The following is a 24,268-nucleotide window of genomic DNA, read 5'->3' as shown; positions in this document are numbered from 1 at the left end:
AGTAGTGTAACGGGTGAATGATTTCTTAAGCGATTAATCAGACTCTCTCGTTAGACTTTTAAAAAAGTTTTATTAGTCTATTAATTTACTCCTTAAACTTAATTAAAAATGACATAAAAAGACCATATGAGACTTAAAAAACGCGTTTAAAACTCACAAAACTCAAAATCAAAGTCTATATGAGTCACCAATTATATATTGTATACTACTACGAGGGGTATAAGTCACCAATAATTAATCATGTGAAGGGTTGGTGCCAGCTAGTCCAAGAGACTACTATTGTTACAAAGACTGAATTTAAGATGCAGCCAAATGGAGTCGGCTTTTTTCTATGCAAGCCGCTTAGTCCATGGATGTGATGTGGAAATGGAATATGCAGTGCAAATGGACTGACTAGGAGACAGTATTTATGTTCATATACATATATTCCAATTAAATGTGTCCATGGATATTATGTGGGGTCCTCAAGATTGGTTGAATGAAACATGATTGGATGTGAGTTGATAAGGTTTTGAAAAGTTATTGTCACCCAATTAAATATCTTGACTGGTATTAAAAAAAAATCATATTCTAGAAGTAATAATAATTGAACATTAATAAGAATGCATAATTATATATGTAACAGCCCACATCTTTAAGACGTGTTATGCCTTAAAAAATTTAGATTTTTTTTTTTTTTTGTTACAGAATGATTAGATCCACCAGGAATTCAACTTCTTTTATCTGGATCTTCATATTCTTGTATTCTGAAGAAGTTTTTAGAGACTTCCCCATTGGGGTTGCGACAATCATACGACAATTCAAATTTTCTAGTTTATCTCCTATTACTTTAGCAAATGCATGTGAAATGAATGAGTGACTTGCGCTTGAATCTATTAATGCATGCATGGGGATACCAGATAATAACATGGTTAAAAGGAATATGATTGGATTTGAGGTGTAAGGTTTTGAAAAGTTATTGTCACCCAATTAAATATCTTAACTGGTATTAAAAAAAAATCATATTCTAGAAGTAAAAATAATTGAACATTAATAAGAATGCATGATTATATATAAAGCATATTTCTATATATTGGATATAGTGTTATATATATATATACATATATGTGTGTATATATGCATAAGTACATAATATATAAAAAGAATTATTGGCTAGGGAGCTGACCCGCGAGTCAACCCGGCAGGCAGGGACGTAAGGTTGGAAGCACCTCTTGGAACTAATTTTTGACTTTTATTTTAAGGGGTGAGAAATTAAAGTTTCTTACCAATCAAGTAGAAAGAAGGAAAGAGAGAAATCTGTGCTTTTTATTTACTGAAGGTTCACCATTAGAGCTTAACATTTGGTTGCTTCCATTACTAAATGAATCAAAGTGTTGAAACCGATTAAATTAAAATTATGTAAAAATTTAAACCAAATTAATTGAATAAAAGCTCAAATTGAACAAATTAAAATTTTAAAAAATTGAAAAAAATTCAAATCAATTAAAAAATTGAGAAAACTGAAAAAATCAACAAAATTGAAAAACCAAACAAATTGAAAAAACTGAAAAATCGAAAAAAAAAACTAGAAGACCCATTCGCCTTGCATTGTCAATTTTGATTTCTGCTTAAAATTATATTACACAATAAAATTATATCAACACTCAAAAGAAAAATAACACAAAAAAAAAAATAAAACATTCTAATTACATATCATTTTAGGATATATTTCATATGTTGATTTTTTTATCTCATATCTTGATTAATAAATGTCGTTTAAGTAAATATTGTGACAATAAAGATGTTTTAAAAATAGAATGGGTATGGGGTCAAGACTCAAGAATTTTCTACAAAAGAAAATCCATTGACATGGGGGACAGACCACTTTGCCACCAATGTGTTTAGTTTGTGCTTTTTTTTTTATGGGTGAACAATGAACCCCCCAAATTAAACCACGTCAATCCATCATTTCCCAATTAAATCTCTAACCCACGTGAACCCCCCTCCAATTAAATCAGCTGACTGAATTATCTTTAATAAAAGACTACATAAATTATATAAATTGAGATTTAAACTCAATAACAGTTACAATAAGAAATAATATTTTTTTTTATCAAATGATCACACAATACTCAAAATGCATCGTTAACAACATTAATATCCATAACAACTTTAAAAGATTCATTGCTTTCAGTTTAATTTAAAGATTAATAAATAAATTAGTATAAAAAATTAAAAAAAATCTATTTGCAACCAATTTTTTTCTTCGCATTCAGTAGAAATTTATTTATTTATTTTTTTACTCTTTATAGTCAACTTAATAACTCTTTACAACTAATATTTTTAAAAATACCCTCTTTTATTACTACACATAGCCACAATCATCTCCACGCAGTCATCCTAAAACACAAAAATTTAAAAAGAAATACAGAATTCTCTAGATGTTAAATGTAGGCCCTGATCCTCGAGATTAGAAGTGAATGACTCAGAGCTTCACTTTCTTGATTCTAACTAGACCAATATCAGAATAGAAAATCAATAAAAATTGGTTGGCTGCCTTTAAATATAGGTCTTAAATGTTAAAAATAGTTGTCAGTTCCTTACTACATAAATTCTAGACAACAAAATAGCTGAGATATTATACATAAGTCAAGAACACACACACATATAATACACAGTCACACACACATATATATATATACGTACACATACATAGATTTTCAAATGAGAGAGAACGCGGCTGCAATAGAACACACGTATATATACACACATGGTTAGCAACAGCCATTTTGTAATCCCAATTAAGGACAAGAAATGAATAGATCTTTTCTGTATTTTAGATAAAGTGTATTTATTAATTTTGTTTTTATCGTATAAATTAGTATAAAAAATTATCCATCGTTTATCAAGGGTGGTCGGATGGTCCAAAATAGCGTTCAAACTTCAACCCAACTGGGGAAGACAAAGACAAATCTTTTTTTGAAGATATTTTATGAGTACAAGTTGAAATGCTTAAAACAACGGGAGAAGATGGTGGGCTATCCATCCCTTCGAGGCCTTAGCTAAGATGATGGTGACCCTATTTATTATGTATATTTTCCACGAAGAAGAAGAAGAAGACGACTTATGTTGGTGACCCTATTAAAGGGGAGGATATCTCTTTTCTTTTGTCTCCTTTGTCAATTTTGTTTTATTCAGACCTTGTGCGTGTGCATGTTCCTCTGTCAACGATGAAGACAAAGAAGACATATTCTTGGAGTCACGTGGTCAAATAGACCACCCCCACTCGGTAGTATGATTGTTTAAACCTCAAGTATCTGATGAAGATGACGCATCAGTTTAATTTTTTATTTTGTGTAGTAAAATAAAGTTTTTATTTATAATTTATTTTCTTTGTTAAAATTAAAGATACGAGTGAGCAACGAGAGACTATGTAATAATTCTAAAATGAGGGGATATTCCTTTTCTATGAATGATTTACATTTGGGGTATCAGGTTGGTATGGGCACATCTTATTCATATTTTGTAGGGTAGGATGCACCCTGCAGCAGTATGCACCCTCAGGTTTGGTGTGTGTATAATTAAAAGGAAGACATGGGTTTGGATATTCATTAATCAGATAGATCATCATTAGAGGTTAACATTTGGTTGCTTCCATCCCTAAATCAATTGAAGTGTTAAAATCAAAATTCAAATTATGTAAAAATTTAAATCAAATTAATCGAATAAAAGCTAAAATTGGACAAATTAAAAATAAAAAAAATTGAATCAATTAAAAAAATTGAGAAAATGAAAAAATCAACAAAATTGAAAAACCAAAAAAAAAAAACTAGGAGACCCATTCGCCTTACATTGTCAACTTCGATTTCTACTTAAATTATATTACACAACAAAATTATATCAACACTCAAAAAGAAAAAAAAAACAAAAAAAAGCAAAACATTCTAATTAGTTACATACCATTTTCAAGTATTAAGTATAAACATTCTGAGTACATTATTACATACCATTTTTAAGTTTCAAGTGCAATATTCAGCAAATAATAAACAAAGAAGTATATATTTTAAGTGCATAAACTTTTAAGCAACAATATAATCAAATGTTTTCTGTATAGATGTCAAATTGACAAACTCTCATCCTTTTAGTGTATAAACTTTGGTTTCATTGTGAAGCAATCAACCTGTGTAAAGTTTAATAATGGAAACAACCGTTAACACAATAATATAATTTAAAAAATAAACAATAATATAGTATTAAACATATAATTGCCTATGCATGAGATCTTCAAAATTAAAAATTTTATAAGCGTGGAGCTGTTTACGATAATCTTTACTAGTTCTTAAAATAACACACAAAATTAATTAATTAATTTTAAAATAATAAATATTAAACCAGATTTTAAAAAAATAATAAAAATTAGTTTACCTTCATACACGCTTAAAGCGATAATCATGCGACAGTAATAATTTTACTAGGGATAGTATATTACAACCTTATAATAGACTAAATGTATTGCTTTATAGAAAAGGCATAGGCCAAATATATATTTTATCATTTGTAGTTGTACGTTTTTTTATTTTAATTATATTTTTGAATTATATAATTTTGACTAATTACACAACTTAATAAATTTATTAAGAAGAATAGATTAAGTATAGTTTAAGTGTGTAATTAAAATAATAAAAAATTGAAGAATATAATTGATTCAAAATTTTATAATTTAAAAATGTAATTAAAATAATAAAAAAATCAACTATTTTGCCACGTGCATACGAGGGTTACTGTGCCTGGTGTCCCAAGAATATTGGCCACCTTTCAGCTTCCCGGATAATTCTCAATTACGACTCTTAATTAATTATCATTAAATATAGCACTATCTTGGAGTTATTATATTATATATAGTTATAAGTTTCAATCTCAACTCTTTAATAATTAATATGATCATAATTTATAAATAAATATAATTAATTAAAAATTTAATTAAATTTTAGATACAACTATTCCCACTAAAATAACGTTTGTTAAAATAAATAAAATAAAATTATATTAAAATAAGATTGAAATACTTTTTAGATCAAGATATGAGGTGGTCAAAATAAGTTTGAAAAATATTTTAAAATTTTTATTAAACTGTTTGTTAAATTTTTTAAAATGCATTAGAAGACATATGCATAATTTTTTTTTTTATCTGTAAGATCTAAGATATGCTTATGGTTTAGTTTGGCTAAGTTTTTTTTTTAATAGCATTTAAGCTGGGTAATGTTTAAGTTGTGTAATAATGTTAAAGTTGGATAGTGTTTAAGCTGATAACATGTTTGAATAAATATACTTTTTAAGTTATTAGTGTAAAATTATGTGTTTGCTCTGTAAAAATTGATAAGCTGTTAGAACTTGATAAAAATACTAAAATGGACATAACATTGAATAATGTAAATAAAATTTAAAAAATATAATTTTTTTTTAAAAATTTGTAATTCATGTCCAATTGCTAAAATATTTAAAATTACATGTTAATAAATTATAAAATAATTTTAAAAATATATAATTTTTTTACTTTATGTATAAATTTAAATTTAATTCATAAAAATATTCAATATATATGTTGAAATATTATATAAAATTATTTATTTTTTTAATTTCATCAATACATAAAATTATTGAAATTGGAAGAGGGCAATTTGGAAGCAGGAGAAGACAGCAACATATGCTACAATGGAGACCTCGAGCGACGACAACCCCAGGAGGCGGCGATGGCAGCTTGCGACGCTGGAGGGAGCGATGGGCGACGCTGGGCAGAGATGGCAACGATGGGCGGCACTGGGTAACGATGGGCAATGAGAGTAGCAATGGGCAGCGGTGGTGACCGTTGTGGGAAGAGATCCGACAATGGAAGAGGCATAAATGTTGTGGAAGAAGAGAGCTTCGTTGAAGGAAAAAAGAAGGGTCGGGAAATAAGAAGTGTAAATATTGAAATTGGAAGAAGGCAAAATAATCATTTCCTTGGTCTACTCGAGAAGCTCTCACAATGATCATGTTATTTGATAGAATATTTTAAATATAATACAATCATTATTAATTAATTAATAAAAGTATTGAACGATGAAAACAGAGTGCATTAAATGCATTTCGAGCAGTGCTTTTGACTACTAGTTGGCAAAACCCAATTTATAATCCCAGTGAAGGACAAACATATATAATTTATGGGTAAAAATGAATAGATCTTTTCTGTATTTTAGATAAAGTGTATTTATTATTTTTGTTTTTATCGTATAAATTAGTATAAAAAATTATCCATCGTTCAAGGGTGATCGGATGGTCCAAAATAGCGTTCAAACTTCAGCCCAACTGGAGAAGGCAGACAAATCTTTTTTTGAAGATGTTTTGTGAGTACAAGCTGAAGATATTTAGAGAGTTTGGGTGTTAACTGTTACGATTGAGTGTTTGAGTCTGAATCTGCAGAGACAATTTATTATCAGTGTCTATTTAAGAGACGAATATGAATTTTGAGCCAAATTTATTTGTTGGCCCGATTAAGTGGATCACAATTTATAGAGTATGTGACGACGTATATCGAAAGCCTCTCAATTTCTGCATTATATAAAAAAAAAGAAAAAAAGAAGAGATTTCCAGGTCACTCCAAAGAGGTGAAGTTCTCTGTATTAAGAATTTACACTTGTTTTCTTGAATTTGTCATCTTGTGAAGATCGGCCACATTCCTTTTCTATTAATTAATTAATAATTTACATGAGAGGGACAAACAAACGCGCAAAAGTCAAAAGTGCCTTTCGTGCAGCCGTTGCTGCGGTTATCTCACGTGCTACGTCAAGTGCATAAACCTTGAAGCAACAATGTACTCAAATATTTGCCGCCGGGGTAGGGGCGCCGGTTCTGGGCGCAACCAGAGCGGTGCATGCCTTTTCAATTTCGTGTTCCTCTGGCAATGCTTTTTCATCTAAAGTGCATGCTATACGTTCGCTCAGTGTATCCAAGAGACGAATAGTTTGACCAAAGATGGATGGGTTTACCATAAATAGAGGGCAGTTGCAGCAGGCTGTGCCAACCAAGAGTTTGTGAACTATCTCGAGCAAGATTAATTAATACTATTATTATTATTATTATGTTGGCTGAAGAAGCTGGCAGCGATGACCATACAGAGGATGGAACTGTGGATCTCAAAGGCAACCCTGTCCGTAGGTCCGAGAGAGGCCAATGGAGGGCTTGCAAATTTATTGCTGGTACTCTCTCTCTCTCTCCTTATAGGGTTGTAAATGAGTTAAGTCTTTTGAAATGAGTGTTAAGTTCAACAAGTCTCATATATTTATCGATCGATCCAATACAATAAAGAGATTATCTTTTTGACTGCATCCTGTGTGCGTGTGCGTGTGTGCGCGCGCGCGCGAACCATAAAAAGATTATCTTTCATCTTCCACAGAAGCCACTAATGGTTTCTTCTCTTCTCCATCCAAAATTGAATTTGTTTTTGCTTCAGTGTACGAGCTGTTTGAGAGGATGGCGTACCAAGTCTTATCATCTAGCCTGATGATTTACCTGACGAAGAGGCTGCATCGGGACACTGTCTCCGCCGCCAACGTCGTCACCAACTGGGTCGGCACCGTCTATATCACTCCGATCATCGGCGCCTACGTCGCCGACGCCCATCTCGGCCGCTACTGGACCTTCCTCATCGCATCAGCAATTTATCTTTTCGGTATGTCAATCCTAACGTTGGCAGTTTCAGTCCCCGGAATAAAACCACCTCAATGTTCGGCCGCCGCCGTCCAATCCGGCGACTGCAAGAAGGCCTCAACGCTTCAACTAGCAGTGTTTTACGGCGCACTCTACACGCTGGCCATCGGCACCGGCGGGACGAAGGCCAACATCTCGACCATCGGTGCAGACCAGTTCGACGAGTTCGAGCCCAAGGAGAAGGATCAGAAGCTTTCCTTCTTCAACAGGTGGATGTCCATCACATACACCGGCACGCTCTTCGCCAACACAGTTCTTGTGTACATACAGGATAATGGGGGGTGGACTTTGGGATACGGGCTTCCCACCGCCGGCCTGGCCGTACCGATTTTGATCTTCCTGGCCGGCACGCCCTTCTACCGGCACCGGGTGCCCACCGGAAGTCCCTTCACGAGGATGGCGAAGGTCATTGTCGCTGCCGCGAGGAAGTGGAAAGTGCAGGTTCCCGGCGATTCCAAAGAACTCATCGAACTGAAATTGGAAGAGTACGCCAAGAAAGGAAAGTTTAGGATTGATTACACGCCCACCTTGAGGTTTGTTTCAGCTCATATGAATTTAATTTCAATGCACTCAAGATGTTTGACATATCGCCTCAATGAAGCCGGTTGTCATGCTTTTGGCCAGTATTATCCCGTTTCTACCATCTTTTGGGACCAAAGGTGAAATCCCTCACCTTAAGAGCCCTTTCTACCATCCTTGTCGTTATGTTAAAAGGATATTCTGAGTTCAAATCTTAATTACATTATAGGTTTATCACTTTTTGATCATGCTACTTGTACACACATGGCTAAAGGAAGGGCTACCCGCACACCAAAATGATGGAAATATCCCTCTCTTCTCTGTAAATTTACTTCTCTTCACCCAACGACCCATGAACACCTCCTCTCTCCGGTCCCCCCCCTCCCAGCAACTGTCCGTCGCCGCCATCCTGTCGTCGCCTTGCCTTTCGCACGGCCACCGTTGGATGGCGACGACGTGCAATTGCTGGAGGCAGCCATAAAAAGGAGGGAAGAGAGGAGAGAGGAGGCGGCCATGAGATCGAGGGGAGAGAGGAAGAACAGGGAAGGGGCTTTTGCAATTTTGCAAATTGAGCAAGGGTATTTTTTTCATTTAAGCTGCTTTCCATAGCCGAAGGTGTAGAAGTAGGTTTTCCCTTTTTGTACAACAATTCATTCAAAATAGAACATATTTCACTACATTCAGTCCCGTGTTTCTTCTAACAGACGTTCTTCTGCAGGTTCCTCAACAAAGCCAGTGTAAGAACAGGTCCTACAAGTCCATGGATGCTCTGCTCAGTCACTCAAGTGGAGGAGACAAAGCAGATGCTGAGAATGATACCGATCCTAGTCGCAACATTCGTTCCAAGCACAATGATCGCGCAAATAAGCACCCTTTTCGTCAAACAAGGTACCACACTCGATGGAAATGTTGGCGGCTTCAAAATTCCCCCGGCCAATCTAACCGGATTTGTGACAATCTCCACGATTGTCTGTATGGTGATCTATGACCGTTACTTCGTCAAGATGACGAAAAAATGGACAAAGAATCCCAGAGGAATCAGTATGCTTCAGAGAATGGGGATTGGATTTGTCCTCACCATCATCGTCATGCTAATTGCATGTCTTACGGAAAGGTACAGGCTAAAGGTGGCCAAGGATCATGGTGTAGTTGCAAGTGGAGGACAAGTTCCTCTAACCATATTCATCTTACTCCCTCAGTTTGTGCTCATGGGAACGGCTAATGCATTTCTAGACCCAGTAAGGACTGAGTTTTTCTATGATCAAGCACCCGAGAGCATGAAGAGTCTCGGAACTTCCTATGCGATGATTACGGTAGGAGTTGGGAACTTCCTCAGCAGCTTCCTTCTTTCAACTGTTGCTCACATCACAGAGAAGCACGGTCACAGAGGGTGGATTCTTAATAACCTCAATGCTTCTCACCTCGACTACTACTACGCGTTTTTCTGCATTCTTAACATCTTGAATTTCGTTTTCTTCTTGGTAGTGACCAAGTACTACGTCTACAAGGCTGAAGTTTCCCCTTCAATGGAAGTTCTTAGACAAGAATTGGGGGGACCACCGCAGACGGTACCTGTCCAACCACAGCCTGCTGGCTCTTAAAGTTGATCCTTCGTGATATAAGGTGAAACAGAGGTTCCCTAGTCACAATAACACTAATAATGCTCCTAATCAAGTAAATATTGCTATCCTAGGTCAGGATTCTGAGAGTTCTAGTAGTCAGGTTGTTGGAGATTTTGTGCAAACATTGAATTCTATTCAGTATCAACACTTGCTGAGTATGTTAAATTCTCATTTTGGTGCATCAAAGTTGAAGACAGAACCTGATGCTCCACATGAGCAAGCATCAAGTAGTTGTTTTTCTATATCAGTGAATCCAATGCTTAATAACCCTAGGTATTAGATAATAGGCTTAGGAGCTATTAGCCATGTGTGGTTTAGCAAGACTTCTTTTTATTGCTTAAGGCTTGTTAACAACACATAAGTCACATTACCTAACCATTCTCGGATAGCTGTGCATAGGAAATGTGTTATTTGTGCCACAACTCAAATTCAATTTACTTTCAATGAGTGCTTTAGTAGAAGGTAATACTATGGGCCTCAATTTTTCTTTTCATTCATATTTTGTTCAAGATGTACATCTTTCGAAGATGATTGACAGGGGTAAGCTTCATGAAGGCCTTTATGTACTTGATGTTGATTCTTTCCCAGCTAAGGTAACACTCCTGATGTTGATGGTTCTGTCTCAAGCTCTCCTTGTCCTATTTTTCCTAGCAAATCTGCCTAGGGTCTCGAGGCCTCCTTATCCCCAAGATTTCCATTGCAATCTATTATCATAGAGTCCTTTACCCTCTACTAAATCTTTGTATCCCCTAGATTGTTTTGTTTCTTACTCAAGTTTGTCTTCTCCTCATAAATATCTACTTCTTAACAATTCTTCTAATCTTGAGCCTCAATTTTATCATCAAGCAGTGCACTATGCACACTGGACGGATGCTATAACAGCAAAGTTGGAAGCTATGCATATGAATCATGCTATAACAGCAAACTTTGTTTCTTACTCTCTTGCCTCATGATAAGCATGCTATGGGTGCAAATGGGTATATAAAATTAAATATAAATCAGATGGTTCTATCAAAGAGGTATAAGGCTCGTCTAGTAGCAAAGGGGTACACACAACAAGAGGAGTTGAATTTTTTTGATACATTTTCTCTTGTTGCCAAGTTGGTCAAGAGTCAAAAGTTTTATTGGCTTGAGCAGCTATTCACAAATGGCCTCTTATCCAACTACATGTTAATAATGCCTTCCTCAATAGGAATCTTTTTGAGAAAGTATATATGGATCTCCCTTTTAGCTATACCCTTAAGATTGTTGCTCCACCTAAGGGGAGCGTTTGGTGTACAGGCTTCAGAAGTCCATATATGAGCTCAAGCAGGCTTATAGACAATGGTTTTCTAAATACTCCTTTGGTCTTGTTGAGTATGGTTTCCATCAATTCAAGTCTGATTACTCTTTGTTTACAAAAGGTGTTAGTTCCCCCTTTGTAGCCTTACTTGTCTAACAGATGGTACCTATCCAACCACAGCCTCCAGACTCTTAAGTTGATCCAATATGTTATCGAAGATGAAAAGTTTACATAGTGACAAGAAGATTTCTACTTGTTCAACCAAGAGGAGACTGATTTCAATTCTTCAAAACCCTTTTAGTTTAATATAAATTTTATGGTAGCTTTTGTAAGGTTCATCTATAAACTTATAAACTTTTCAAGCCTTTTACTGTTAGTTAGTGTATGCCCTACAATTTAAGTGTTAAGTAATACTTGATACACTAAGATCTGATTTTGTTAGTGTATGTCCTGCAGCTTAAGTGTTAAGGTATACTCGATACATTAAGAGTTGATATTGTTAATGTATGACTTACAATTTAAGTGTTAAGTTGTACATGATAAATTAAGATGTGACATATTTGTTGAGTAATACATTTAGTTGTTTCATGTGCATATTATCTATTGGAAAGCTTTGTCTTTTATATTTATTTATTCATTAAGCAGTTACTTAAATACAACATGCCTAATGACAAAGTCCCTATGTTTACTTTGTGTAGAAATGAATTGAGATGTGACTTCAATTGTAAGGTTTTTGATACACCTAAGAGTACAACATTAAATCTATCCCTGGTCAAAAGTGTCATCAAGACAGGAGTTAATGACATAGAGAGATCAGTGTGTGCTATGCTATTACCTTTGGGAAAGATAGTAGTTTATCTTACAAACTATGGGTATGGGATACCTAAGTTAATACATGGGTGGTGTTGGTGAGTACAAGTTCACTGGACTAATCCGACCAAAAGGATTCCTTATGGATCTTACAAGAAAGTAAAGAAACCTCTAGTGGCAGATATGCCATTTGGAGAAATATAGCTTATAAGTCTATAGTCATAGCATGATAGTAATCTTATGAAAACTATACTTTTTGAGAATCAAAGAAACATGTTATGTATAGAGTTCGTGAATTCGATGATTGGGTCGAGGGTTGCCCCCTCTTCCCCTCACTCTCTCTTCCCTAGCTCTACTCGCTTTGAGTCATCAAACCCTTCATGACTTCTTTGGATTGTGATGGGGGAAATCCACCAAAGTTAGCCAGATAGCTAGACTCCTTTCCCGCTGCTGCTGGAAGGCAAGAAATAAAATCAAATGATTGTTTGTTAACTAGCACCCCATTTTGGGAATGTCGTTCCTTTCAATTTCTCTTATTACCCAAATTCATGCAAATGTGTTCACATCTCCTGAAAAGTTTAAGTTGGTATACGAGAAAATGGTCAAAATATAAGGATTAAATTAAGTCAAAAATATAAATACATGGATGTAATCGAAATAACGAAAAATTTGAATAATTATAAAAAAAATATATAAAAGTACAATGACAAAAATATGAATTTTGCAAGTATTCGGCAAACTTGATAAATCTACCTAATAAATATAGGAAGGAAAAAATGAATTTTATAATCAAATACAACTTACAAGGTGGCCAGAATCTGAGGAACTTCTTGCTTCTCCCCTCTCTCCCTCCTCCCTCCCTCCCTCCCTCCCTTGTTCTTCGTTCCTGGTCTCAAGAGAGTGTCGAATTCTGGGACTCAATGGCAGTTTGTATGTCTATGGGAGGATGCAATGAGCATTCAGCAAACTCGATAAATTTACCTAATAAATATACGAAGGCAAAAATAAATTTTAAAATCAAATACAACTTAACTTACAAGGTTGCCTGAATCTGAAGAACTTTGCTTCTCCTCTCCAGAGAGTGTCGAATTCTGGGACGCAATTATTCACCAGTGAGCATGATAATGCGTCAAAGGAGTGATTCATAATAAAATAAAAGATACATCAATATTAAATTAAGGTTAATACATAAATATAACTTTTAATTCCTTTAACAGTTAAAAAAATTTGACATACTAAGACTAAATTTCATAAAAATATTTAAAATTTTTATAAAAATATCTAAAAATATAAAAAAAAAACTTAAATTTCATAAAAGATCTAAAAATTTCATAAAAAGACGTCAATTTCATTAAAAAAACATAAATTTCTTAAAAATATCTAAAAATTTCATAAAAAACTTTAAAATATTTATATTTTTTAAAAAGACTTAAAAATTTCATAAAAAAATTAAAAATTTCATAAAAACCTAAAAATATTCAAAAAAAAAAAAAAAAAGACGCAATAGGACCTGGAGATGATGAACTACAGAAATTGGAGCCGAACGAGTACACATAAAATCGAGTACACAACGTGTGAATCAACATACCAGGCAATTTAATTTGTGAATCAAAGAAATAAATTTCATAAAAATACTAGACATAAATCAAATCATTAGCCGGCACCATGTGTAGTCGGAAACACCAAACGTGTAGGCAATCCTCCGAGAAACAACAATAATCACAACCCAGCGCTGCTCTCTGTCGTTCACCGGATAAAGGAGCGAAAAACCTTGAAGAATAGCTAAAGATGTAGCCATCGTCGTCTTCCCCAGCTCCGTCATCGAACGAAGTTGAGAGCATAGCTTCGAGGATCGTACTGAAACTGGTTCCAGTATTTCTTGTTGAAATATATACTCGCTAATCCTCCTGATGAAGTTCTTCCACTTGGGCCCGGCGACCATCTCCGACGCCTCCTTCATCTCTCTCAGCTTCGTCGATCGCCAGCCATCTCTGGCTCTCCTTCTGCTCGCCTCCCGGTTGCAGCAATAAATATAACTTGTGAGGAACTTACAAGGTTGCCAGAATCTGACGAGCTTCCTGCTTCTTCCCTCTCCGTCCCTCCTCCTCCGTTCCTGATCTCAAGAGAGATTGGAATTCGCCCCAGGGGCATAGCGCCCCAGGGGCATAGCGGGCTGGCAAAGGAGGGCATAGCTGGGTGGCAAAGGAAGAGCTTCGTCGATCGCCAGCCATCTCTGGCTCTCCTTCTGCTCGCCTCGCGGCTGCAGCAATAAATATAACTTGTGAGGAACTCACAAGGTTGCCAGAATCTGAGGAGCTTCCTGCTTCTTCCCTCTCCGTCCCTCCTCCTCCTTTCCTGATCTCAAGAGAGAGTGGAATTCGCCCCAGGGGCATAGCTGGGTGGCAAAGGAAGAGCTTCGTCGATCGCCAGCCATCTCTGGCTCTCCTTCTGCTCGCCTCCCGGCTGCAGCAATAAATATAACTTCTGAGGAACTCACAAGGTTGCCAGAATACGAGGAACTTCTTGCTTCTCCTCCCTCCCTCGTTCTTCTTTCCAGATATCGCGAGCGTTTCGAATTATGGGGGTCAATGGCAGTCTGTGGATACAATTATTGAATTTGAGGGGGGGCGGGGGGGGGGGGGGGGGGACCCCAACGATTTGTTCACCCCCGGAGTTCCTAATCCTTTAATAGGGATGGTAACGCGGGGTGAAAGTCACCCCATTTAAAGGGGGTGAACATCACCCTCACCCTCACAAAAATTGTGAGGGTGAAAAAGCAACAAAACGGTAACGACAATCAATTAATTCAGGCTGTTCCGTTACTTTTTTCATCCTCACAATTTTACAAGAGTGATGTTCACCCCATTAAAGGGGGTGAACAAAATTGCATTCGAGGGCGACGCCATTTTGTTTACCCCAACGATTTCCTAATCCTTTGAAAGGGATAACACCCTCTCTTTTTATTAAGGAAAATTTTATTTACAACCATACGTTTTGTTCTCTGTAATTTACTTTTAATATTCTTAAAATACCTTGAACTTATATTTACCCTTCATTTAAATATTTAACGCTCAACTATCCATCAGTACTCTTTAAGCGCGTGCACTCACTTTCTTGATCATTATTGTCACAACCACTTTCTCACACACAACTGAACATTGCGCAACCATTATTATTTAACACCGAGCAGCAGCCACTATTATTGAACACCAAACATTGCTCAGCCGAGTTCTCATCGCCATAGCCATTACTATCAGTGATGGATGATTATTATCTGCAAATGTTTAGCAGAGTTTGATAAAGAAGATAACGAGTATTCATGTTTCGGCGAGAAAAAACACAATTTATAACATATATCACTAGTTCAATCACATAATTTATATATACATACACGACAGATGAATTAAAAAATAAGATTAATTAAAAAATAAAAAATACACTGCCTTGGAGGGTAAGGGATGCCCTAAACCTCGGGGTTCGGGGCTTGGGGGATGCCCCGAACCCCGAGATTCGAGCGATTTGGGATTCCCCGAACCCTGAGGTTCAGGGAACCCCTAACCGCCCGAACCCTAGCGTTCTGGGTGTTTGGGGAACCCCGAACCTCATGTTTCGATAAGCACCCCGAATCCATAAATTCAGAAAAAATCAATTCTCCTGAACCTATGAGTTCGGGAAAAATCATTTTTCCCGAAATCATGAATTCGGGAGAATTGCAATCTCCCAACCCTATGGATTCGGGAGAATGTAATTGTCCTAATTCAATTATATAATATTATACTATATAATATGTATATAGAATGCAATGGTATCAATTCTCCCGAACTTATAAGTTCAGGAGAATGGATACTATTATTACATATTATATTATTATATAGTATATATATTATATGTATATTATAACTATATACATATATATAATGATTTTGTATATAAATTATTTCAAGTGTATATAAATTATTTCGAATTATTGTTTTTCGGATCTTTGAATTAATATTATATTTATTTTTTCTTAAATTAATGTTGCTTTAATCTTAATTTTTTTTTGAGTTAATTTTAATTTTTGATATCAATAAATCAACCTAATCTGATCCAAATTTTACTGTGCGAAATTAGGTAAGTTCGGTTTCAATATTGTACATCATTTACTTTCATATTTTATATAATTAGTATCATTGCTTTCATATTTTTCGAGAAATCCCTTATCCCCGAAGGGCGAGATTTGGGGAACCCCATACCCCCCCGAATCTCGTTGTTCGGGGGGTTAGGAGTTCCCCGAACAGCGGTGTTCGGGGAACCCCTAACCCCCCGAACAACAAGATTTGGGGGGTATGGGATTCCCCGAATCTCGCCTTTCGGGGAAGCCCTCACCCCCCAAACAACGAGATTCGGGGGGTGAGGGGTTTCCCGAATCTTATGGTTCGGGGAACCCCTAATCCCCTGAACAACGAGATTCAGGGGTATGGGGTTTCCCGAATCTCGCAGGTTTGGGGAACCCCTCCCCGCGAAGGAGGGGCATTACTTATTTGTGAGATTTTTGAGAACATCAATGAAAAAGGTGGGCGAGACAAGCGAAGTAGGCGACGACGAGAGGGCGGTGGTCTGTGAGAGTGGTCTAAAGAAAAAGAAGAAGAAGAACAAGATTTGATGCGCAAAGAAGGAGAACAGGTAGAAGACCAGGGTTTGATGCGAAGAAGAACAACTTGGATGCGCGTGGGATGTGTTTTTTAAGGGATGAGTGTTTAGAGGGTATATTTGGTATATAAATGGTTGAACAAAGTAATAAATGTGGCTGCGAATAGTAAAATTTAATATTTTACGTGTAATGGTTACGAAAAGCAAAATTTATGGTTGTAAATAGAATTTCCCGAAAGAGTTATGCTACTTGTACGCACATAAGTGACGTACAGTTTGACGCACAGCAAGAAATGACAGAAATACCCTGAAATTGCCACTCAAATTACATGGGATTGCCACTCCAATTAATTGCTCCTTCCTGACTTCTCTCTCTCCTCCTCCCTGTTGACGCATTCCTTTTCTGTTACATTCCTTTTCATTTCTTGCTCACTTCTCTATCTCCTCCCTCTCAGGTTGACGCATTCCTTTTGTTACATTCCTTTGATCAAAATTTGTTATTTGAGTATATAAATTTAGTAGTTAGATATTATCAATTAAATTGTGTTATTTTTACCAACGGAGTTACTAAGTTGATGTTTTCTTTGTGTTTCAGTTTTAAGTTTTAAGTTTTTAATTCATTTTTAGTTTTGTATTTTGAGTATGAGTTTTGAGATTTTTGAAAATGTGTTTGTTTTGTCATTTTGAAAAATTATTTCACAAAACAAGAAACTAAAAAACGCATTTATTTTGAAATTTTAAAAAATTATTTTTTTATTATTATGATATTTTATTCAATGTATTTAATTATTAAATACTAAAATTAACTCTTTTGAATAAAATTTTATTATTAAAATAAAATAATAAATTTAATTAATAAATTATTAACATACATCTTAACAATAATTTATATTAAATTATACACTTAATAATATAATATATCCTATCTTATGTTTTTAATTATAATATAGATATATTATATTTTTAAAATTTTAAATAAATATATAATTTTATTTTTAAAATTTAATAATAATTTTTTTAATTCTTTTTTTTCTCATTTTTTATTTTTTTCTTCTCTTCTATCTCTTTTTCTCTATTCTTCTTCTTCCCTGATGCCCTACAGCTTTGACACTGCTAGTCGCCACTGGCCACCGTGGTCAATGGTTTCCGACAATCAGAGGCAGCCACCCGACACACAAGGCCCCATCGACCAACATACCCAATAACCAGCAAAATCTCCTTAGATATAATGGCAGAGGGCGATTGAGAGAAAATATGAGAGATGATAGAATCAGCAAGATTTAATGGCAGAGGGTGGTCGACGGCAGCATGTGAGGTTGATGGCGACTCGCGGCTATGACGAAGATGGATGGCACGGTCGATGGCGGCTCGCGGTTGTGACGGAGATGGGGGGCAGTCGAAAGAAAAGAGGAGACATGAGAGGAGCGGTCGACGGCGGTTGAGAGATCAAATGGCGGAGGGAGGGGAGCGGTCGACAGTGGTTGAGAGATCGAATGGCGGAGGGAGGGGAGCGGTCGATGGCGGCTTTTGGCGGTAGCGGGCGAGGTCGATGGTGGCTCGGCAGCGACGGAGATGGCGGGCCTGCTCTTTGGGCGAGGCTTTAGAGAAAGAGAGAAGAGAGGAGAGAGACAGAGAGACGGAGAAGAGATGCAAGATTGGAGGGTTGGGTGGGGGGGGGTCCTGTGCGTGCGTTTTTCGTGTTTTCCATTCTTGTGCTTGTTTTCATAGAAAACACCCAAAACAACAAAATGTTATTTTGAGTTTTCTTTACAAATTTTTTTCTTATTTTTGAAAATGCGTTTTTGAAAACATAAAAGAGAACGCGTTTTCAGTGTTTTGAAAAATTAAAAACTCAAAACGAGTTGAAAACAATAAAGACAACATGCCCTAATCCTTTGAAAGGGACAGCAAAAACGAGAAGTCCATTTTAACTAACGACAGCCAAATATTATCAAGCCCCAATTGAAGTCTTCATATGAGTCTCTCTCTCTTTCTCCGGTAGCAACACCAACGTCAGTTCTTCGACGTCCCCACAACAGTGACGTCTCTCTCTCCATAGTTATAATTTCTCTCCACCGCGTCTCCTCTCCCTCCGTGACGTCTCTCTGTTCTCACCGTTTCTTGCCTCACGTTCACCAAACCCTAATGATGAACAAGCCAAAGCCCTTGAAGCTTGATGATGAATTTTCTGGAACAGTTTAGGTTTTTCAATTTTTTCTTTTGAGGGATATACTTTCATATACTGTCATTAACATTGAGCATGTTAATTGAAAACTCATATAATATTCTGTTTAGATTGAGTTAACTTTCTTTTTTGCTTTAGTATTAGTAATTTGACATGGTGTATTTTTTTATTTATGCTAGAGTTTATCAAGTTGTTTGGAACATTAATGCGTCATAGATGCCCTTTAGCTGTTGCTTCATGTAGATTTAGAATAATAGGAGTTTATTGATATATCCTAATTTTTCATTGTTAAACCATCTAACAATGTTGATATAGACTTTCAGTCTTTTGACAATACTAAATGCAAGAAAACAACTAGTTTATTTTTTGCAAAACTGAAAAAGGCCAACGCATCCTAAACTCATTTCTATGGAGTCTCAATTTTGTTATGAGTTTTCACAAGTTGGATTGTTTGGCTAATTTTGATTTGTACCTTATAAATTAAAAAGTATTTAAAGTCTTCTTTTTTGTGTTCATGTCATGTTCTGTTATGGAATCATCAATGCTAGTTTTCCATTGTTTTTTTGTTAATTTAGAGTTTCAAGTCATCCTTAAGGAACTTTATTTGATGGCGCACTGGGTGTTCGTCTTCATTTTCTATCCGATAATTTATTTGACATTTACTGTTTGGCGATTAAAACTTAGGAGTTGGATAACGATATATCATATATGTTTATTCTATAGTTGGAAGCTGAAAGCTTGGAATGAGGGAACACTTCAAAAGAATTGTATAGAAAAAGAAGGCTTGCTAGCAATGCATTTTGAACGCTTTTCTGAGGCTTGATCAAGAAGCTTCCAACTTCCAATTTTAAACGCGCTATTTGGGTTTGCCATAAATTTTAAATTTAGATATATAAAAATTTAGCCATTGAATCTTGTTAGTTTTTGAGTATGTTGATTAATAAGTCCTTGGGTGTCGGGTGGTTGTCTCCAGGTGCGGAGCCAACAATATTTTTTTAGTGAGCGCAAAATTTATTAAAGAAAAATAAAAAATAAAAAATAATATAATAATATAAATATACAAAAAATTAACATAATTTAATCAATACCTTAATTTAAAAAAAAAACTTTTTAAAACAAAAAATTAGTGAGGCCTTACTGCTCACTGATTAAGCGAGAAAGAGAGAGAGAGCTAGAGTCGGAGAGGCAGGCAGCGTCCAGCTCCAACAAGCGATCAGTGACGGAGGGCCGGAGCCCTGAAAGGCGAGCCGGCGAGGCCGAGGTGGCAACATCGACCAGTAATGCAGCCAAAGGCCGAAAGAGAGATAACAACTAGCAGGCAAGAGCGACTGACAATGACGGATTGAGCGAGGCGAACGAGAGTGACCGTAGACTGAGGAGGCGAAGGGAGGGCGAGCAAAGCGAGTGGGGTGAGTCAGTGACCTCACCTCAACGATGGTCGGATGGTTCGAGTCGCCGGACAAAGGCCGGAGTGAGTGAGAGCGACAGAGAGGAAGCCCGCAGCTAGCAGCTAGGGAGAGTGAGAGAGGGAAAAGGGTAAGGGCTAGGGGGGGCAAGCGACGGGAGCTTGAGCGAGAGAAGGATTGAGGGAAGGCTTTAGATTTTATACACGAGCCTGAGTGTAGGCCAAAATCAATGGCGGGCCAAGGCCCTCACTGGGCCTACATTTGCTTCGCTCCTGATTGTCTTTAATCGTCGGAAACTATCGTTCATGGTGGCTGGTGGCTGTTGGTAGTGCATTTTTCAATTTTAACTAAAAAATAGAAATCAGATCTACGAAAATCTAATCATTAAATTTAGTTCATTTTTTTTATATGTTAACCCTTCTTAACTTGGTGTTTCTAATAGTAGGTTTTGATCATGAAAATCTCTGACCAAGAGTAGTCATCGGTGAACGCTGGTGCCAGTGGGCTAGTTTTTGTGTAAGTATATATTTGTATATTTTTCTTCTTTGTACTTTAGTTTTTATTGTTTGCTTATATTGTTTTTTTTTTTTATGGTAATGAAGAAAGATGATTTTGTTGTTGAAATGAAAATTAAATAATGTGATTTGTTTTGAGTTAAAAAAAATCATGATTTCTTTTTATATTGTGTTGTGTGTGCATGCAGATATTGAGGAGGGAATTTGGATCTCATTGACAAATGTGAGAGAGAATTGGGTTTATGTGACAAGGTCAACAAACAAAAATCATTCATTGGCGATGATATTGAGGGAGACAATTACAAGATAGTGATCAATATTTTAAAAATCGAATCGAAGAGCTAATCGACTTATTAATTGGGTCACGAATTAGTTAGTCCGACCGGATAATGTCATATATATATATTTTATAATTAAATAATATATATTAGATATATATTTTAATATATATTTAAAATACTAATATTGTATATATTATTATGAGAAAGGCTATTATTAACTAATATACAATTAATATTTTATATATAATTGTTATATATGTTATTATAGAATTAATAAATAATTAAAAATTTAAAAGTGAGTGAGGGGTGAAAAAAATCGGGATCAATTCGGTTTTCGCTTCATCGGTCCAACCGGATTTTGACCAATTTGAAAGGCATTTGACTTTTTAAGTTGAACCGGACTGGATAGGCCATCGGTTCCGGGTTAAACCGATCTGACCGGCCGGTCCGGTCCGATTTTTAAAACATTGATGGTGATAGGAGACAGCGATGATTTGTTGTACTTTTTTTTTGGTTTATTTTGTATGTTATGTTTTAATTTTTTTAAAATAAAATTTTAATGTATCATTTGATAATTTTACATTGTTCAGTTTTATTTATTTTTTTAATATATTTAAAATAAATTAAATATGATTTTATTTAAATATTGTGAAGTTAAAATGAAATGATTTGTTAAAATTTGAATGTCGAAAAATTAAATTGATTTTTGTTTTGTGGTTGTTTGAAGTTTAAATTATTAGGTTTAATTAAAAATTAAATGATAAATGATTATTGTTAAATTATTAGGTTTAATCATAATTTCAATGGAGAAAGTTAGTTTATCATGATAAAAATTAAATAAGTTTTATCTCTTAAAGTAATTAGTCTTGTAGCATTTTATTATTAGGTAACTTAATATGTAATTTTGTATTATTTTTCATCATTTAGAAAGTAATTTAATATATAATTTTGTATTATCAGTAGACAATTTAAAAATAATATTCATTCAATTTTTATTATTGATATCTATCTCTCAGAATTTATTCACATTTTTCTAGTTGGTATAATTTTATTGAGCAACATTAGTGGTGCTTCATGCTTTGACATTGAGAAAACGTTTTTAAGCATTAATAATTTTGTATTTTTCAAATATTTGATTTAAAATTGATCATAAGTATAACAGATTAGAAAAATCAAAGTGAAGATTCTTGAATTTTGTTAAGTATTAGTCAAATAATTAGTGTATAATATATGAATAATTTTATATTTTTTAAATATTTAATTGATTTTTTTTGAATATTTTTTATAATGAATATTTAATCAAAATTTTAATTATATTTATAATATAATATTCGTACTTTTATCATTTTAAATATTTTTTATATGTTAAATTATTAACAAGACTTCTGAATATTTTTTGTATATCAAATTATATTTAAAATTCATTTATATGCGAGAGAAATAAATAATAGATAAAACAAGTATTTTTACCTAAAATTATATAATTATATTTAATTTCTTATATTGAGTAAGTTTAATTTAAATTGTTGAAATAAAAATTAAATAATATAATTTATTTTTTATTATATTATATATATATGTAAATATAGTTAATAAATTAAAATTAAAACTCTTCATTTTAAATCTTCAATTTATTATGAAAAAAGATTGATTTAAATGTAGTTAATATTTTTTAATTTTATTTAATATAAATTTAAAAAATATATAAACATTAATAAATATCTAAATTCAAATAAAATTAACCATAACTATTTCTCATTCAATTCTTAGATAAACTTAATAATTTTCTTATAAAACTTTACAAAATAAATACAAACTAATTAAATTTATTAACATTTAAATTTCAATCAATCATTTCATTTTAACCTTCACAATATTCAAAAGATTACAAATTCAATATTCAACTTCAACATATATAATACAAACTTTTAATTAAATATAACATTAAATATCAACATTCACAACATAAACTAAAATAATTACAATTAAATATTTAAACACAAAAGTCCTAATTCTCCCTCTCTTTGCATCCACAGAACACAATAAAAAACAAATTAAGTTTTTTAATCTCCACTTCAACAAGGGCCTGCTTGAGGCGTCAAGCATCGGGTTAGACAGTGAAGCGAAATGATGATTGATCTTCTTCTTCATTCACAAAAATCAAGTAAACGAATGGATAGCATTGGAAACACGTAAACTCAACTCAGCCAACACCCGAATCCATGGCTCTGGTTGCACACTGAAACTCCCAGAGCATCGTAGTCAAAGCCCCACCGCCGAATCACACTCCAAAATCAAAACTCCACCGTATATTCTTTTCTCACCTTCCCTTCTTGTTTCCCATCATCACCCCCATCAAAAAAACAACATAAGCAAATAAGAAAACTTGCCATCATCACCCCCATAAGAAAAAACAACAAAAAACAACATAAGCAAACCAGTCACAACATAAGCAAAGAGAATGTATAAATATATATATACAACTAGTCACAATCGTCGCCGGCGACCGTCGTCGGCTAAAAAATTTACACGACCAAAATCTATTATTAGAAACACCAAGTCGAAATTATTAACATACAAAAAAGTAGGCCAAATTTAACGGTTGAATTTTTCTAGATTTGATTTTTAATTTTCGGTCAATACTTAAAAATGCATTGTCAGCCACTACCGGCCATCGTGTCCGGTTGTTTCTGACGATCAGAGGCAACCACTCAACACTCAAGGGCCCATCGATCAATATACCAAAAAACCAACAAGATCCAAGGACCGAATCTCCATACATCTAAGCTTAAAGTTTCAACCAATTCCAACACTCGCGTATATATTGTATTATCCCAAATTTTTAAAAGGGCTCAAGAGTTATTTTAATATGAGCCATAGGTGAAATTATCAAAAAATTAGGGGTTTAAGTATAATTTCTTATAGTTATCAGTACCGAATCGACTGTAGGGAATGCCTTGGAACGTAGATGTCTAAGGAAATTGATATGATATTGACGAACATCCCGAGATAAGATTTATGATATTAAAAGAAATCAGAATGGAAACAGTTTTCAGTACAATTTCGATTCAGACTGAAAAATTGAATCATCGTAGGGAATTCCTGGGAAGTTAACAGAACTCTGAAAGGGCTCTAGTTTTACGTAAGGATCAACCCTGAAATGGTTTCAGGACCAAACAAATGTCCAGTGAAGGCTCAGGGACGAAATCTTCTTTGTCGAGTAAGTCTTGAATTATTAATTTTGAATTTTCGATATCATAATATAAATTAATTTGATGTTTGAGGATGTAA

The 24,268-nt window shown here is 34.6% G+C and overlaps 2 protein-coding genes across 2 annotated transcripts in view; one reads left to right on the top strand and one right to left on the bottom strand.

Moving 5' to 3' along the window:
• The first annotated feature begins 6,718 nt into the window (after nt 1–6,718).
• LOC127811460 (protein NRT1/ PTR FAMILY 5.2-like) lies at nt 6,719–12,387 on the top strand. Its single transcript, XM_052351348.1, has 3 exons — nt 6,719–7,214; nt 7,469–8,258; nt 8,963–12,387. Exons 1-3 carry the CDS (start codon nt 7,097–7,099, stop codon nt 9,843–9,845), a joined length of 1,791 nt encoding a protein of 596 aa, XP_052207308.1. The 5' UTR covers nt 6,719–7,096; the 3' UTR covers nt 9,846–12,387.
• A 1,096-nt stretch (nt 12,388–13,483) lies between these two features.
• The window catches only part of LOC127811245 (uncharacterized), a 28,884-nt gene continuing 18,099 nt past the window's right edge, over nt 13,484–24,268 (bottom strand). The window contains exons 2-3 of the mRNA XM_052350954.1: nt 14,253–14,421; nt 13,484–14,077 (exon numbers count right to left, since the gene is read on the bottom strand). Of these exons, the coding sequence (XP_052206914.1) occupies nt 13,604–14,077; nt 14,253–14,421 (643 nt within the window). The 3' untranslated portion in view covers nt 13,484–13,603. The remainder of the gene's footprint in view (nt 14,078–14,252; nt 14,422–24,268) is intronic.

This window comes from Diospyros lotus, chromosome 10 (assembly GCF_014633365.1).
Source record: "Diospyros lotus cultivar Yz01 chromosome 10, ASM1463336v1, whole genome shotgun sequence".
Taxonomy (NCBI): Eukaryota; Viridiplantae; Streptophyta; class Magnoliopsida; order Ericales; family Ebenaceae; genus Diospyros; species Diospyros lotus.
The sequence above is the reverse complement of the archived record's forward strand: the minus strand, read 5'-3'. Positions and strand labels throughout refer to the sequence as shown.